The sequence below is a fragment of the Calonectris borealis genome, chromosome 20, assembly GCF_964195595.1.
Source record: "Calonectris borealis chromosome 20, bCalBor7.hap1.2, whole genome shotgun sequence".
NCBI classification, from domain to species: Eukaryota; Metazoa; Chordata; class Aves; order Procellariiformes; family Procellariidae; genus Calonectris; species Calonectris borealis.
Window position 1 is genome coordinate 11,410,878 of NC_134331.1, and position 17,045 is coordinate 11,427,922.

At 42.1% G+C, this 17,045-nt stretch overlaps 1 protein-coding gene across 2 annotated transcripts in view; it reads right to left on the bottom strand.

Moving 5' to 3' along the window:
• The window catches only part of COX10 (cytochrome c oxidase assembly factor heme A:farnesyltransferase COX10), a 107,015-nt gene that overhangs the window by 11,263 nt on the left and 78,707 nt on the right, over window positions 1-17,045 (bottom strand). For both annotated transcript variants that reach the window (XM_075169811.1, XM_075169810.1), the window contains exon 6: window positions 4,587-4,819. In XM_075169811.1, coding sequence (XP_075025912.1) covers window positions 4,587-4,819 — 233 coding nt within the window. The remainder of the gene's footprint in view (window positions 1-4,586; window positions 4,820-17,045) is intronic.

Consider the following 17,045-nt stretch of genomic DNA (forward strand, 5'->3'; position numbering starts at 1 on the left):
CAAGGGGCTTTGAAAGCTCAAAGTGCTTAACTGGAAGGGACACAAAGCTCTCCAAGCTTATTTTGCATGCAATTAAGCTGTTGCTTTGCTCTCCCTCCTCCCGGCAGACAAGTGCTACGCCAGGGAAGGTATGAGAGACTCCAGCCATTGACAGGTTGGGCGCAGCCCCCCCCTCTCCCCTATTCTCTTTTTTTTGTTGTTGCTGAAACCATCCATCTGCCAAATGTCACTAGCTGATAAGAACTGCCCGTTTTTAAATCCCCGTTTGTAAATAGATGTTGGCTGACATAATTAATGTCTACCATACAACACAATTTGAATTACAAAGTAAAGGCAATTTAAAAATCAGCCTCCACATGATTACAATTGATACTCAGTCTATAAATTCCATAGCCCCAGGAATTATTTAAATTTCGGAAAATGAATGAAAATCAGTACAAGATGTCTTTCAGGAAAGGGAGACCAGAAGTGGAGCATCTGAGATAAACTAAATAGTCTCTTGAGATAAACATTCTTTGGTGCAGTAATACCTATGGCTCCAGGCCACCACGGGTCTGTAATGTCTGCTATACTGTCAGGGCTGTTATCTGCTATGCCACTGCCACCTACTCAGAATAAATCCCCTTAACTGATAAGCACATTATGTTGAGGACCCCTGCCTGTCACTTCCATCCAACTGGGTGGTTTATATGAACGCCGTGGCACTGAGCTGCTCCGCTCTAAGACACCGACACCGCTCGCCGGCTGGGATCGAGCCCTCACTGCACAAGCACAGGAAGGTCGGTGGAAGAAGGGCAAAATGTATAAGGCAAAATATGGGCTACGGCACTTGGAAACATTTACCCCAGATTCAGTTTTTCTGCTAACTAGAAATAACAAGTTTAAATGGACAGCAAACGTTTCTAACAAGGAAGCTGCAGCATTAGTCTGGGGAGAAAGACCAGCAACACAAGAGTAATTTAAAGCATGTATACCTTGTGCCTCTCGCATGCCAAAATAAATAGCTCTGTTACTTCCTAAAGACGTCTGTACACAGGCTCAACAGCAGCGTGGCACAGCCAGGAGCTCTCCTGCATGGGGATCCGGCACAGGAGGAGGATCCAGCACAGAACAGGACACTCTGCTGAGCTTTGCCTCTTTTTCCTGTCTTTGTGCTATCACTTAAGGCTTTAAATGAATTTCATTTTTTTTTCTGCTAGTCCTTCCTTTGTAAAATCAGGAGAAATAATTTGAGAGTGTCTAGATTTACCAGAAAAACAAATCTCTTTGGAAATAAATAGTACCACAAAGGAGCAATGAAATCTGCTTTCAAGGAAGCAAACGTGTTACTGCAAATCACAGGCTGGCAGTTAAGTTCTGCATAAATACACCAGATACGTGGTAGCGATAGCCACGTGATAAATTACATTTATCACGCACCTTTGACCATCTCACCTGCACTCGGCTCCCCCAGCGAGGAAATGTTAACATTCCCGATCTTTCATCAGTTTCAAACAGCTGCCATTAAAAAAAAAAAAAACACAAAAAGCCCCAAACCCACAACAAAGAATTCCGCATCTTCCCAGAGATAACCTTATCTTTCGCTTTTGAAATGTGAGGTTTTCCCTAAATTACGTTGGCACAAAATCTAGGGTTGGGGGCAGGATGTGCAATCAGGTTTAAGAGCATATAATTAAAGTTACCTGTCAGGGGCAGAAATGGAAGCAAGCATCACTGGGAATCACCGTAACATCTGCAAAAGATGTGTAGTACAAGAAATGCCAGCAAGTGTTTGCATCACTAGAAATAAAAGGGTCCCAGATTTTTATCTGCAAATATGCGATATTCATTTCTTGTGCAAGAAACTGTCAAGGTATTAATCTTTGAAATAAGAAAGTTATAAACAAAATGAGGACAAATTAAAACAAGGCTGCTCCAATCTGAGACACTTTGTTATTATCTCTGGAATTGGAAACTAGGAATCATCTCCAACTCTCTCAGACGACCAAGAGCATCTCGCAGCACTAGCTCTGAACCACGCCAGTGATGTTACGGAACCCCTGACATTACCGAAGAGTGCAGACACGGCTGTCCTAGGTTCCACACAGTACGGTGTAACTTGGTTAACCCCCTCAAACGGTAATGAAAGGTCTACACTTAAATATTGTTTTCCCTATGACCAGCCACATGTACAACAATGTGGCTGCTGTGAGAAGATTACAAGGAGAGAAAATTCACAGGAAAATGTAAACTCAAAAAAACACCAGTTAAGCGGTGAGAACCTTCCTTCTCATTAGTTTTCTAACTCCCTTCCTTCACATTCCTCTTTGTTATTGAGTGGAATGATCTTTTTTTTTTTTTTTAAAACGAGGTGCAAATGCATTTTCACACCTCTACCTAAAACTAGGTTAAGTCTCCAAGCTAATTACACATTATTAATGAGTTCAACAACTGTGGGCAGCCTGGTTAGGGAAGGGATGCAGGTCTGCACGTCGTGTATGTATGCACGCGGATGCACGCTTGTGCTCTGCGCGGGTCTGATGCTGCCAGATGCTGAACTCTCTTCTCCTTTGCAATAGCAGAATGCTTAACACTGAAAATCAGAGTTTACAATGAAGTCCTTTTCTCCTATTTGTCTCTTTTCTTTTTAAAGTTGTTTCTTTTTTTAAATACTGAAATGCACTAAAATATTACATTCGGGTCACCATTTGCAGGACTCTCCCCAGGTGTACTTCTTTACAAAGACCAGTACCGCCTCAGTAACATTTCTTTCTCTATTAAACAAGCTGCCTGGCCTCACTGACACGGACTGGGAGGTGACTGTAGAAAGGTTTAGCTACCCAGAACAAACAATACAACATCAGGTTACGCACCAGTGCAGATCATCATGTTCTGGCAAGGTCTGCTCAGATGGTTTTAAGTTATCACCTTTCCCTGATGGCATCATTGCCAGAGATTTTCTCCTCCACAGCAGAGCTGGCAGAGGGACTTGTAACCGCATCTCAGTTGCAAATTAGAGAGGAAGAGCTTGCTTGGGACAAAGATGGTGCTCTCTGCTGCCTGCTCTGCCGCCGCGCGGGGACAGCTTGGCTCTTTGCGAAATAGGTCTCAAAGAGCAAGTTGTAACTTGACAAATTAAAGATAATGAAAATCAATGCCAGTTTACTTTAATGTGCTGGGCTTTAACTGCAGCAGTTTAGCTGCCATTTTAAAACCAGGGGTGAAAATTTGAACTGTGACAGCCTCTACAGCAAGGGCTTTTGGTGAGCCAGAGCTCTCCGCTCCAGCTCCTCCAGGCTGGACTTTGCAGGTGCAGCATGGGCACGAGAGTCATCTTCTAGCATCAACTCTGCAACGAGATGCCAAAACCAACGCAGGAATCTCTAAACAACTAAGATCCAAGGTTTAAACAACTGCAGCCAGAATGATACAGTCCTTAAAAATACACATTTTGCGTTTTTAATTCATTCTCTTCTCTTTAGAAATACAGAGCTTGTAATGATGTCTGTTATGCACTCCATAACATGAGACACTATACATATACATACATATCATTTATAGGTCTAAATATAAAAAGACCTTTCAGACAAGTAAATGTTTGTACAGAAGTAGCACACACATTTTAAAAAAACCAAAACACAAAACCCTTCATCCTAGCTCTGGACTAGATCTGTATCAGAACATGCATACACAAAGCCAATTCAGACCGATTTTTATAGGAAGTGCGTAGCATAAATGAAGAATGGCGTGCTAGGGATTTTGCACAGATTCTAATAATTTCTGGTTAAAAGCCTTGTTGTTGAAAGTATTATTCAAGCCTTAAATATGCCACACTGTGGAATGAGTGTGCGCTAAAAAAATTCTTAGCAGACCTGTTAATTGAACTTCATGAGTTTCTTCAGAATATAACTATGTGGACCCACTTTGATTCTTAAGCTTTTAGCTGGCAGGAAAAACAAGCCCTAATTGTGTCAGAGTTTAGCTGCTGAAGAGATCAGTGTTTTATGAGGGATGTAAAAACGGTTCACAGTTACTAAAATAGAAATCTTCGTTTGCTTTTCAAGGAGGGGGGGAAGGAACATTTATAACTTAGAGTTTAGAAGTGGGCAATTAAGAAATACACCAATAAATTAATCTTCCTAGGATATTTTCTGGCTTGTGGAAAGACAGTAATAAACACATCTGGGAATTTTCCAGCTGAAAGCTCCTGACTTGTAAGTTGGATCTTGCTGGGTATGGTTTTAATCCTGAAATTACATAACATTTTCTTCCACGTGAACCCCAAAGACACTATTATCCTTCTAGATTTTTTTTTTAAGATGGCCTAAACACATATTCAATAGGACATGGTCTTTCATCAGCTCATGTTTGCCCCTGAAATACCCGCATAAGGAGAATGATACAATCATATCTACTTCTTCAGTCCTTACGGTACCACCCTGTAACAGACTTCAGCATCGCAAACAGCAGAATATATCTGCTTTCGAAGCAGTATCAGGTCAACAAGCATAAAGAGCGAGGTTTACTGCCTTTTGAGAGCGTCTTTTTAGCTATCCCAAAGGCAATGCTGACAACCGCTCACCCAGACGCAAGGGGTTTATACTCACCAGCATCAAGACTACCAGTAGCCGCAGTCCAGCCCATGACGGGAGGGATGGCACCGACGACAGCTCCCACCCACGTGTTGGCAATGCTCATTCTCTTCATGGGTGTGTAACAACACGTGTACAAGAAAATGTTGAAGGCTCCCAGGGCCCCGGTGAGGGGGTTTACTCCCAGCGTCAGCAGGGCGATTCCCGGGACTCCGCAGGAGGCGGCAAAACAGACGGCGAGCAGGGGGCTGCGGGCAGAGAGCAGGAGACACGCTGAGCAGAAGAGTCTCTCTTGAAGGACGACCGCTGCCCCTCTCCTTCTACGTCCTCCCACAAATTAAGATTGGAGTTTTGGTTTTTTTTTACTCGCTCAGCCCAAATTTTCCCATTTGACTCCCCATCCTAAAAAGTTAAGACAATCTTGCTGCAGATTGCAGCGGTAGGTGATTCTTATTCTTGTGATCACTGCGTTCACCAAATATATTCACTGTGTTCAACAAATATGTAAATAGCCCTTACAGAGAACTTCTGCTTCCAGCAGATTTTTCTTTTTCATTTTAATCTTGGTAAATTTTGACCTCTGGAAAAAGCACTCAGGGTTCAGAGTGAATGAGAATCTTGTAACTTGTCAGATATTTAATTGATTGCAATTATCCAAGGGATTCTTTGACTGAAATGCAACAGGGTTAGACACAAAATTAGGAAGCACTTACGAGAAAACAAGTACATTCAATCATTTTGAAATTATGTCAACAGGAATAAAGTATTTTTTGGCTTTACTGAAAAAAGCTGAATTTTCTACATTCCCATTTAGCTTAGGCACTGTTCTAAGCAGGGGTAGCACACCAAAGCAATTCTGGCAACAGAACCAAAATGAAAACTTATTATCTTCTAAGTGTGACTGGAATGAACTGAAGATATTTTAGATTTGGCTGAAAGTAGCAAACAACAAAGATGCAAATTATGTCTGTTGATGTCTACTGCACATCAGCTAAGAGCTCAGGGAAGGTTGGAAATTCCTGTTAAAACCTGTAAGAAAGTGGCTGAACCTATGTAAACTTCTGCTAATAAATTCCGCAATAAACATCCAAATACGATGAACAAGGATTTTTTTGTTTGGCTACCAAAACCACACTTCACAGGCAGCACCATGATGCAACCCGTTATTTGTGTTCCCTTGCACCAGATCAACGTTTGCTACCGGTGGAGACCTCTTTAGGTGTGCTTGTTCGAGGGTGTTTGGTGTGATGGAAAGAGAGAACTAAATGCCACTAAGAAATAATGTGGTGTGGGAGACCTCTGGAAGGGAGGAAAATGCCATTAACTGAGTTGCATTTAATAACCCATGTGGCTAAATACACACTTCTAGTCATCCATATAAGAGCAGAAAATATGTGTGCTTGCAACAAATGTCTCTGCATGAAGTTCAGCTTTACACGTTTTGTGTAATTGAAAACTATGCAGCCTTTGTATTCTATGATCACTCTGCCCTCTGGCCAAATCCTTAACCCTAAAATACGTGTTGCAAGCACTGCTCCAACCCTCATAAGAAAAATTTGCTGTTGGGGATGAATTTTATGAGTTTTATCAGCAAAAAATCCTACCGTTCAAATTTTGATTTTTAAGACCTTTGTTGGACCAATATGGTATGGAGATCCTAAATAACTGGAAGAAATAAAATGAGCAAATCTCACACGAAAGACCTGCCTTTGATTTAAATTAAATTGACTAAGTCATTTTATCCAGCTTTTCAAAACCATCAACTGATTTTAGGTTATGGAGCGTGCACAGAGCACATTTACGCTCCGGCATTACCAGTCTTGGTGTTACTAATATATCAGGAACAGAGGCAGGGTACGTCATTACCATCCATTGACAATGAGATGTATAAAATTTGAGACTGTCTTCAGGAGCCGTGCTGTGAAAGGAGCCATACGGTGCCGTACCCTCTGGTTTTGCAGCTATCGGTGCTCTTTTGCAGAAAGGCAGCAAAACACAGTCTGTACCATAAACTGTCTCAACGCCGACTACAAATGCCGTACTTCATAGATGTTGCCCCTCTGTAGTGAAAGCCTGACTGGGTTTGGTTAAACAAATCTATCTTGACTGATTCCTGAATAAAATACAGTCAGATGGTAAACACCAGATTTACACAATACACACTCTCCAGGCGACAAAAGACCAGCATGACCCCACGAGGCCGGGCTACCCACGTTTGCTCCCGCGGGGCTCACAGACATAAATGAGGACGCAGTTTGACCTAACTCAACGAGCGCTTTTCTCACTAATCAAGAGTGAAGACTCGTCTACACGTCTCCAATTCAGACGAACGCTACGCACCATGAGCTGGTCACGGAGCGGCAGACACCAGCCCTTCATGACTCTAATGGGAAGGGAAGGCGAAGGCTGGGGGTGCAAAGCCCTCCCTCCATGGTCGGACTCAGCATCGCGTCTCTCCCACGTCGCTTCCTTGCGGCAGCGATAGCCCTGCGGTGCCAGCCCTTCACGTCCAACTGATGGATCGGAAAAGTACCTTTATAAAATGAGACTTTATCAAAAGGGAAGGGTGAAGTTACGTGACTGAGACCTTCAAAGTTGTTCTGTTCCTGGTGGATGAAAACACACAGTTTTGTTTCTGTTTGCCTCTTTAAAAGGAAGTTCCTGGAGGCAGTTTGATTAGTGTCTGTAATAGTCGTAACGATCTCAGGGGAGGGCATCAAGTCAATGATGTCTGTTCTTCATAAGCAGTTGAACTATATTCCTTTTCGACATCCTGAAAGTATTGCATTTTCTACTTCTCTCCAGTGGTTCCTTAAGAACCAAGGAACTGTAAAATTCTTCTAGAAGAGTAATTGTCTGACTTACAAGTGCCTGCCCCTAAAACTCCAACTGAGATCAGAAACTCAAACTGTGATCTGATGATTCAGCTTTGTTATTTCTGCCCCTTAAAATACTATTTGGCATTACAAAGACACAGCAATAAGAAATTAGGACCTTGCTTTCTTGGTGAGACATAAGGTAGAGGAGAATTCAACTCATTCTCATGTAAACATGTCATGTTTATAAGGTCTAGGAGAAGTATAAGCAACTCCTCACTGGGAAAGAGAGAATATTTGAGGAAAAGGTAGAGAGATTTCAGTCACTGGTGCAGTTTTTTCTGCTTCAGTGACTCTCAGGATTTTAAGAAGAAAAGGTTGACCCTAGGCTTAAATCACAGCACTTTAAGGGGTATTCTGGTTTCTACTAATTTATGGTCTTCTAGGGACCATTATGCATCTCCATGCTCACATTAGGTCTGTCAAAACTCAGGCATGCGGTGTGAGGCTCATTGATGCACGTTCCTTTGCCGGCTGCCTGTATCTCACTGAGGCAGCACAGGAGATCAGGATCCCCTTCTGGAGCAGGAGAAAGGCTGTGATGCCGAGCTGTCACTGGGTTTGCCCCATCACCTAACGTCCACGCAGTTCCTCCCACTGCAGCCTCGTGCCATCACAGGAGCGTCAGTCTTGGGTAACCCAACGCCAGGGAATTCTCACGTGGTGGTCAAAAGCGGCTGCGGGGTCTCTGCTGGTTTCCTTCATCCTTAACCATCCTTACCATCATGCAGTAAGTGCAGGCTGATGACAGCCGCTGGTACATAAGCCTCATTTCACTTGGGCGTTCACTTAAGCTAAGGGAATCGGTCCCATGGGAAAAAAAAGGCAATCTTCCATTGGAAAACTGGCCAAGGAGCTAGCTCAGAAAGCAAACATATTGAGTAAGAAACTAGGTTTTACGATGGATTCTTGGGAGGAGTTGGTTTCAGTTATTTGGCTGATTAAAATCAGACTCTGGAAAAATACTACAAGTGCCAAAGGAGTTCTCTTCAAATTTCAACTCTAAAATACCCAATATGTCACCACATAGGACACCTCCTAAAGGAAAACCAAAAACTGGTAGTTCTGCCTTGTCCCTCTTATCTGCCTTATTGCGAATGCCCATGCCGAAGTCTGCCTAATAACACTGCTAAAAGACATTCACATTCAACTAAAAGCTTTTGAGAGAACTTCAGCTTGAATAGTGAATAAACAAACCTTTCCTGATCCAAAGAAAATGGGCTGACACTTCTCTCCCATAGAGTTCACCCAAGACGGACCCTCCCCAGTCACACTCCACTGAGAGCAGCCAAGAGGAGGAGGAGCAGCAGGAGCAGGAAAAGAGACCCAGGTTTCTCCTCATTCAACTCAAGCTTTTGCTGACACAGAGGTGTCTGGAGAGCTGCTGTCCATCAGGCTGGGGAGGATCGCTCAAGGACAGCCCAGAGCTGTGGGGGCAAAGAGGGAGCAGGCAGGAGGAATCCCATGTGGGTGATATTCAGGCATCCCTTGCACACACAACCATGAGGCATCCATGTGGACCCTCACTCATCACAGCGTTGACGGAAACTTTGGACAACGCAGCAGCCTGTTTTAATTCATGTGCAATAGCATAATCTCCAAATCTAGTTGCCACTTACAGAGGAGCTAGTTATATGTGTATAATGATCTTACACACATGTGCATGAAATATATTTATTTAACAGGCTCCAGAGTCATGGATAATAGTACTTATTGACTCACAGCGTTACTTGGAAAAATGGAGAGGGGAAAACAAATTAAAGCATTTGCCCATCTATAAAATTAATGTACTATTTTACCTATTTCACAGCAGCATTAGCAAGCTTAATGTCTATAAAGATCAATAGCATTACTACTACACTTGCTTTTCTATGCTGTCTTTGGCTCTTTGGCAAAACATTTTGTGAAGATGACTGTCAAAGTACAGTTAGAACCACAATTTAAAAAACAGTATTAAAAAGGGGAAAAAGTTTAAAGAAAATTTTGTTTGGAAAAAACAATCAAGAAGCTAGACAAAATTCCCTCTTAAAACCTATCAATATTTAGAAATATGGAAAATTCCTGTATCAGCATCTAATGCTTCAACCTATCTCTGTGAATATATTGACACTCATATATAGACACAAAGCCCATATGAATCCTGAATAGGCGCATTCATGCAATCAGCAGTTGTATGCAATTCATGTTCAGATGTTATGTAAATATATAAGAAACTTAATTTGTGACCTTGTGTTAATGGGAAATTGGGCACGCAAACCATATTTACATAAAAGCGTAAGCCTGAATGTAAGTGTCCATTTAAGATTGCCTGCATATTTTTCAGGTGAAGCGTAAGTGCTTATATTTGAAAATTAGATTCAAAGCCTAATACAAAAGGTAATAAACCAAATTCTGTCTTCTCCCTGTCTGTCAAAAACCTTTTATAGAAACATCACCCATTTCTAAAAGGGCAAAACAACAATGCTCTTTTGTTTTGCTGCAGCATGCACAGGGTACCTTAATGGATTGAAACATTTAAATTCCTGGTTGATTATTTCATATTAGATCTTATTATTATTGACAACTGTCTCTCGAGCCACAAGGCCAGGGATCTGTTCTGCCAAACGCAGGGTGATGATCTAAAATAACAGGACAGGGATGGTGAAGAATGAAGTGCCAAAGCGCAGGCAGCGCAGAGGCAGGGCACAGCACCGCTGCTCCCGAGCACCTCCAGCCAAGGCGGCACCTCCCTAAAACACGTCCTCCACATCCAGGCATGGGCTGGGGCAGGGAAGAAGGAAGGTGGGAAGAAAAGGAGTCATTTCTGCATCCAAACGAAGCCAAGATACGCATCCTCACTTTCCTCTGCATGGGATTTTAATAACGGCAAATATTCTGCACAGACTATACCCTTTAATTGCAATTTTACTTATTTTTTGGTGAGGCAAAAGCTGGTTTTGCTTCTATCTGGCAAGTTTTCTGTTTCGTTCAAGACACAGGTTCAGCAAGACCACCACGCTTCCTCCCCTCGCTCGTTTGCTGCTGCTGCCCACAGAAACAGTCCTAAATTATCCCTGACTTCGGCATCTTCCACGGTGGCAGGTAAACAGTGCCGAGACAATAAAGGTGAGATTGACAGCTCAGATTAATCTCAATATTGCTACTCTGGGCGCAAATTCTATCTGCATATAGTGTCAAAACAATTTGTTGTAGTAAGAAGAGGAACAGCCTGAACCTCACGCACGGATGGGCTGAAAATAGCGGGAGCTTGGAAGAAGGTATTTGGCAGACAAAGAATACGAGTGTGATTCTCATCTCTGCAATTTCATTTCGCCATCACGGGCTAAGATACGAGTCCAGTGCATGAACACTGTTCCAAAGCCATAATTAAAATCAGATTTTGGGAGTAAGCATCATAAGTTGCTTATTATTTCTGGAATCTGTAGGTACTAAAAATGTCCCCAGACTACTCGGCATTACAAGGCTGCTGGAGGAAGCCCCCTCCTCTCCCTAATTTTTTCCAGGTCAGCAGTAAGTTATTAAGGCTTCTGAAGCCACTTACAAACTCGGACAAAAGCATCAGCCTGAAGTTTTTACATTTTTCCAACAGCAACGAGAGGTTACACAAACTGAAGTGCAAGTCACATCCCTTTGAAGGTTTCTATGGCCGCGAGAGCCCGTGGTCATTTCAAGAGGGGAGGATGTCCATGGAGATCCCCAGCACAAACGCACCTCACCCTGTGCAGAAAACCATCATTCTCCCCAGCTGCTGATTTACAGTTTTGCTCATCTCCTGGCAACTTCGCAATTCCTGTGGCCAGACAACACTAACGGTTGCCGAAAACCAGTCCCAGGGTAAGAGCTGAGCCTGTGATCACCGTGACTGTCATATGGTACTGAGCTATGACTCGATCACCTCCCTCAGCTTGGAGCATCAGCCAAGGGATTTTTAAAAATTTTTATTTCTTTCTCTAAAGATCAGCACCAAGAACTGCTGAACCTTCCTCGGCAGCTTTTAGAGATCCACCACGAAAATTAAGGCAGGCCATTAACCCCAGCAGTTACACCAGGCAATCCCATCCCACTTGGTAGAGACACAAGGAGCTGAGGACGTTACGCACCGCAACAACATATGACTATACAGAAGCCTTCCTGCTCCTACGACTTAGGTAACGGGGAAGAAGGCCCATCTCCTCCAAGCACGCATCTGGATTGCATTTGCGTGATTTCCAGCTCTGCTTCCCCAGATGGACAGATGCCTGAAACCAGCAGTGGGGTCGTCTGCTGGCGCAAGTGCCGTAGAGTCAGCTGACTGCGAAAAATGAGCCAGAAGGCTGTAAAAGGCACATTTTGCCCTGAATAGCAACGGTAGCTTCCCTGAAATTATTTTTGATGGGACGTTAAAAAAAACACTCATACAGCTTCTAAGCTCAAAGTAAGGCACAGAGCATTCAAAAGCAATCAGTAATCATGGCAGACAACTGAATGATGGCAATCTACCAACAGTGAAATTAAATTTTAACTTTCCACACAAATCCTTTCAGGCTGCATATTTATATATTTAGTAATAAAAACCATATTCATGACCATCGTCAGCTGTAAAAGTTCTATACTAATAACAACACCACTAATGGAAACTGAAACTGGAACAACATTGCCTGGATCAGTAGCTTCATCGCGATGACCTTTCTAAAATGATTCTGATTTTTTTTCAAAAGACACTAGATTAAACTCCAGAAGAGTCCTACAGACAGACTGGGGATGTACCTGATAGAAAAAACATCCACACTCATATGCGAAATTTTAAATCAAAGTGGTTACCACGATGATGCATTATGACCCCTAATTAGTAGAGTTTTCCGGCAGCATGTCTTTTTTTTAAGGGCTCAAAGCGTGACTGACAAAATATTTTTATATTCAACTACAACTTTCAATTACAGATTGGATTAGTCTCAAGGAGAGATATTTCTTTCCAATTAAAAGGAAAAAATAGCTTTAGCATTGGCAGAACGGACATATTGCTAGACCCCTGTATTTCTTTCATGTAGATCTGATTCTGCATCAGTCAGAAGCTTTACTAAACACAAGCAATCCACGCTCTCACTTTTGACATCATCTTCCACAGATACATTGTGACTGAACATTATGAAAAGCCCAAGAACCTGCTGACTGAGGCTTAATCTTGTGAAGATTATATTAAACCGAAGAATACCTATAAATGAGCTAAAATGGTACTATTTTAAGGGAAAAAATGTAGAGAAAGATCTTAATAGATAGTCATTTATTCTCTCTCAGCCATGCAAGAAAGTTCATGATTCATGACAAGGGATGAAGGATGATGTATTTTAAAACTAAAACGTGAAACTAAATTACACCTTTAATCGGGAATTCAGTTTTTCCCCATCAACTCCAAATATCAGAACACACACTTGCCTACCATTTACCACTGAAGACTGACAAGATGTCCTTTAGGAGGTGCAAACAGGGGAGCTTTGTCAAATCAGGTTTTTTTTCTTAATGAATTATTTAACTTTGTCTTCACAGGTTGAGAAGTAGTATCTACATTCTGTCAGTGTCTGGTATCTCATCCCCAAAAATGTGCTGCTGTGGCAGATCGGGCTCTACATGCACTACAGGTATTGAATTTTATATCAAATCCCCTTTAACTGGGGACCACAATTTTTACGATTGCCAGAACACGCTTGTTGCAATTCTGCCTGCTTATGTTTTTGTAACTGGCTTTCTGTGATTTGGCTTCTGGTAATAACTAGGACAAAGATGTTGATAATCTCAGATTGGACAGTACTTTTCCCCAAATGTAAAAAAAAATAGTGTGGAAAATAGTAGAAAAGTTTTAAAACCAACTTGTAAGACAAAATCTGAGCTGAGGAGGAACTCTGTGTTAGGAGGAGGTATGAAACTTGTAGGTGTTCCCAAAAAGCCTAATGAGCTGGGTTAATGGGAAGCATTTAAGCACACTTAAATCAGGAGTTCAACACCATAGCATTGTGTCTCCAGATGAAGAGTTTACTGACCTGAACCTCAAATAAACCTCTTTAAAATGCAAATCTCTGTGAACGGAATCGCCCCTAATACCTTTCCTTTGTCCACAGGGCTCAGCCAGGCCCATCAGCACCAACCTGGATGCGGTTTTGAATGACATCCGGACCATCAGCAGGGAAACGGGGAAGGATTCAATGAGTGATGGCTAAATCTCCCAAGGAATGTCATAGAGTGAGAACTTGGCATACATGGAGCTCAGCAATGGATAAACACGTATAGCTGGCTGGGTCTCGTCATGGAGTTGCCTTCTTGAGTTTTGGCACTAAACTGCCAATCCAGCTCTGGCTTTGCTATCTAATGTACTTGTTCAGAAGTGTACTTAGGTAAATAAATACAGACTAGGAGAAAATATCCCGTGTCTGTGTCAATTCATTTCTCTCCCAATGAAGAAACAACCCATGCATGGAGCTGCCCTGTCATGCCCGTGTATCACTATTGTATAAAAGCGTAATCGACACTGTATTTTAACCAAATTGGAGGCAATTAGTTCCCCTTGCTCCTCGAGAATCCGAGCTGCAGATGTTCTGTCTCCCCTGCCAGAACGAGGGACTTTAAAACTATCATAAACAAACACGGCTAATTTAAAAGAATCATTTCAGCTTGAAAGGGACACATCTCTCTTTTTTATGCTTGCGTAAATCAAAATTGGCTCCATCGATTTTGCTGAAAGTTTCCACGAAGACGCGACGTGTATGCTAAGATGAGACAAGAGGGATTTCAACTCAGCCAAAAAAAGAGAACTCGGGAGTCCCACCCTCAGCACGGAGCTTTCTCCTAAACATATCCTGCTCTCGTTTTTACCAGTCTAACTTCATGCAAATGATGCCAGGATCTGGTCTTCCACTGTTCACGGGTGCAAGGACTGAGACCAAAGCAACCACAGGTTTGGGATGAGATAGCTCAGCAAACCCTGGGGAGACTTGCAGATTACGAACACCACGTTCAGACAGAAATAAAACTTTTTATGCTGCCCTTTGTTATTAAGCAGAAGCTCCAACTGGGCCTCGGCACTTCATTTGAGGTAAAAAATTAAAAATGGAAAGGACCCGTACTTATAAAATGTTTATGCTCTTATTACATTTGCTATGCACACCAGAATGCTAATCATAACAACTCCAAGCAACCCTGCAGAGCGTTAGCACGCTCCTTGTTATATGGCTTTGTTAGGTAGGAGTGAAAGGGTGAATAATAATATTCACAGCTTCCCTGCAGCCACGAAAATGTAAATATTTTTTTAAAGTGCTTACAAGACAAACCTACAGTAAATTTGAAAAATGTCCCCCATATTTTAACTAAATCCTCCTCTCTAACCTAACAAACCTAACCTTACAACATGGCAGTTAAGTCATCCATTCATTTTATTTCGAAATCTCAGTTCTCTCTTCATTTAAGAACCAGAGACCAGCTGACAAACAGGATGGATAATACGGTCTCTCCAGAAACCTTTTTCTGTGATTTAGAGTGATTAAATCTAACACATGCTTCTGCTGAGCCCTCAGCCAACGTTTGGAAAGCAGTGGGTAAAGAAGTCTCAGGCCAGTTCTCAATCTCATTAAGATGGAGAAAACTGAAGTTCTAGAGTATTTATCGACCTGTTCTTCAAAAAAAGAGAAAAGATAGTCCAGCCACTCTTGGTACAGGATCACTGACTCTAAAGACATTCCCAGGAGCAATGAAAATGAAGGAAGTTATTCGCTACAGCCATAGAAAGCAGGACAAGAAGCAATGGTCTGCAGCGGAAGGAGGATCAGGCTCTAGACACCATTCGGTGGAAGAGCAATCGAGCAGACGAGCCTGTCAAATTGCAATTTAAGTCAGATCCTTCCTGCCTATCTGCAGATTCCTCTGCAACATTGCAAGGATACATTTGATATTCATATCATTTTAACACTTTATAGCATGCTCTTAAGTAGTTGCTATTTTTCACCTAAGAGATGAAGAGGATGAGGATGGTTGTATTTTGGGATTTCCGCATTATTATTTTGGTAGTTTATCTACAGTTAGCATCTGGAGTTATATTTTACAAATGCTTGGTGGGAAGAAAACCCCTTCATATACCATCAAAGTGCATGAATACAACATAATTATTGTCACACATGGGCACCGATATGAGTCACTCCTCCTTACATGCTCCTTTACAGCATGATTTATAATATAATATTCCTTGTGATTCTACGTCCCTAGCAAAAAAAAATTAAATAAAATATATCAAAGAGGTTCTCCACATATCTCAACCTCAGGAATGCAGTTTTTCTAGTCATAAAGACTGGAGAGCAAGCATCTGTGCTAGAGCAGCTAATTAAAGTGTAAGAAAAACCTCTTTTATATCTGACTTGCGAAGTTGATAACATGTAAGTTATAACTTGTATAAGACATGATAAACTCTGTCCTTCACAGAAAGAAATGCACTTCTAACATGACTTACTGTAAACAGATCTCAGGGTATAGCAGCTTCTAATCAGAGGCAGCTCCGTAATGGACTTGTTGAGCGGTGACATTTCCTACAACACTTGGCACACGCTGAATAATGATGCTGTTGTGGTTAAACCAGATAAGGTTCAATACTAATACAGGGAACAAAGTGTGGGGATTTCGACTGCATTAAGCCAAAATTTACAAACATGAACCTGAAATGTTTGACAGACACGGGAAAAAGAGCCACCAGGAGAACACTGCGTTAAGTTGGGGAAAAGATCTGGGGCTTTGAGCTTTAGTTTTGCTTGTTTGCGCAGCATAAGAGGGAAAACTCACTTTAACATCACCTTTGAAGAAAATGACTCGTCGCTAGTCAGTTAAAAAAGAAGAGTCAATGGTTACAACTAATGTCCAAGAGGCCCGTTCGCATCGGACACAAAGATGGAAGGATTAGCGTACAATAGCTTGGCTCCCTCCAGCTCACGGGGCTCTACCCCCTGGCGAGGAGCTGACATGAGAGGATAAGACAACTCCATTAGGAACCCGTATCACTTCTCCGCAGCGCTCCCCACAAGCAGATGGAGCAGCTATTTAGCCAAATGCACCGTGACTCCTGGTTTATACATGAGCATCTGGGATGTTTCCTAACGCGGGGCGATGTACAATGTACTCCGATTTATCAACTGTCCCACGTGCAATTAAAGATTCGGATAAATATTTGGCGGTAAAGGCCTCTCGGCTGAACTGGAAAGCAGCAAGGCGTGAGGGGTCAAGTGTTTCCGCAGGATTTATATTTACCAAACAGAGCTGCCTGCAAAGGAATGTCTCCGTGAGCTGCGGCAGAACTAGGTCCGGGCAGGAGGACTGAGCTGAAGGCGCTAGCTGGATAGCCAGCAATTTCTTCGTTTCGACTGAAACGAATTTGAATGTAATGTTAGAGTTATTAAAACAACCCTCTTTATTGCCCTAAGAAACAAAATATATATGTAGTTAGAGCTACATAATTTCCTGCTAATACACATTTTGATCTGAGGATAATGTGCAGTATCACCATTTTTCTGTGAATTCTACAAAAGGACTCTAATACCTTAGAACCATTTAATCAACATCCTATGCAGGCAGTGAATAGATAATTGAAATA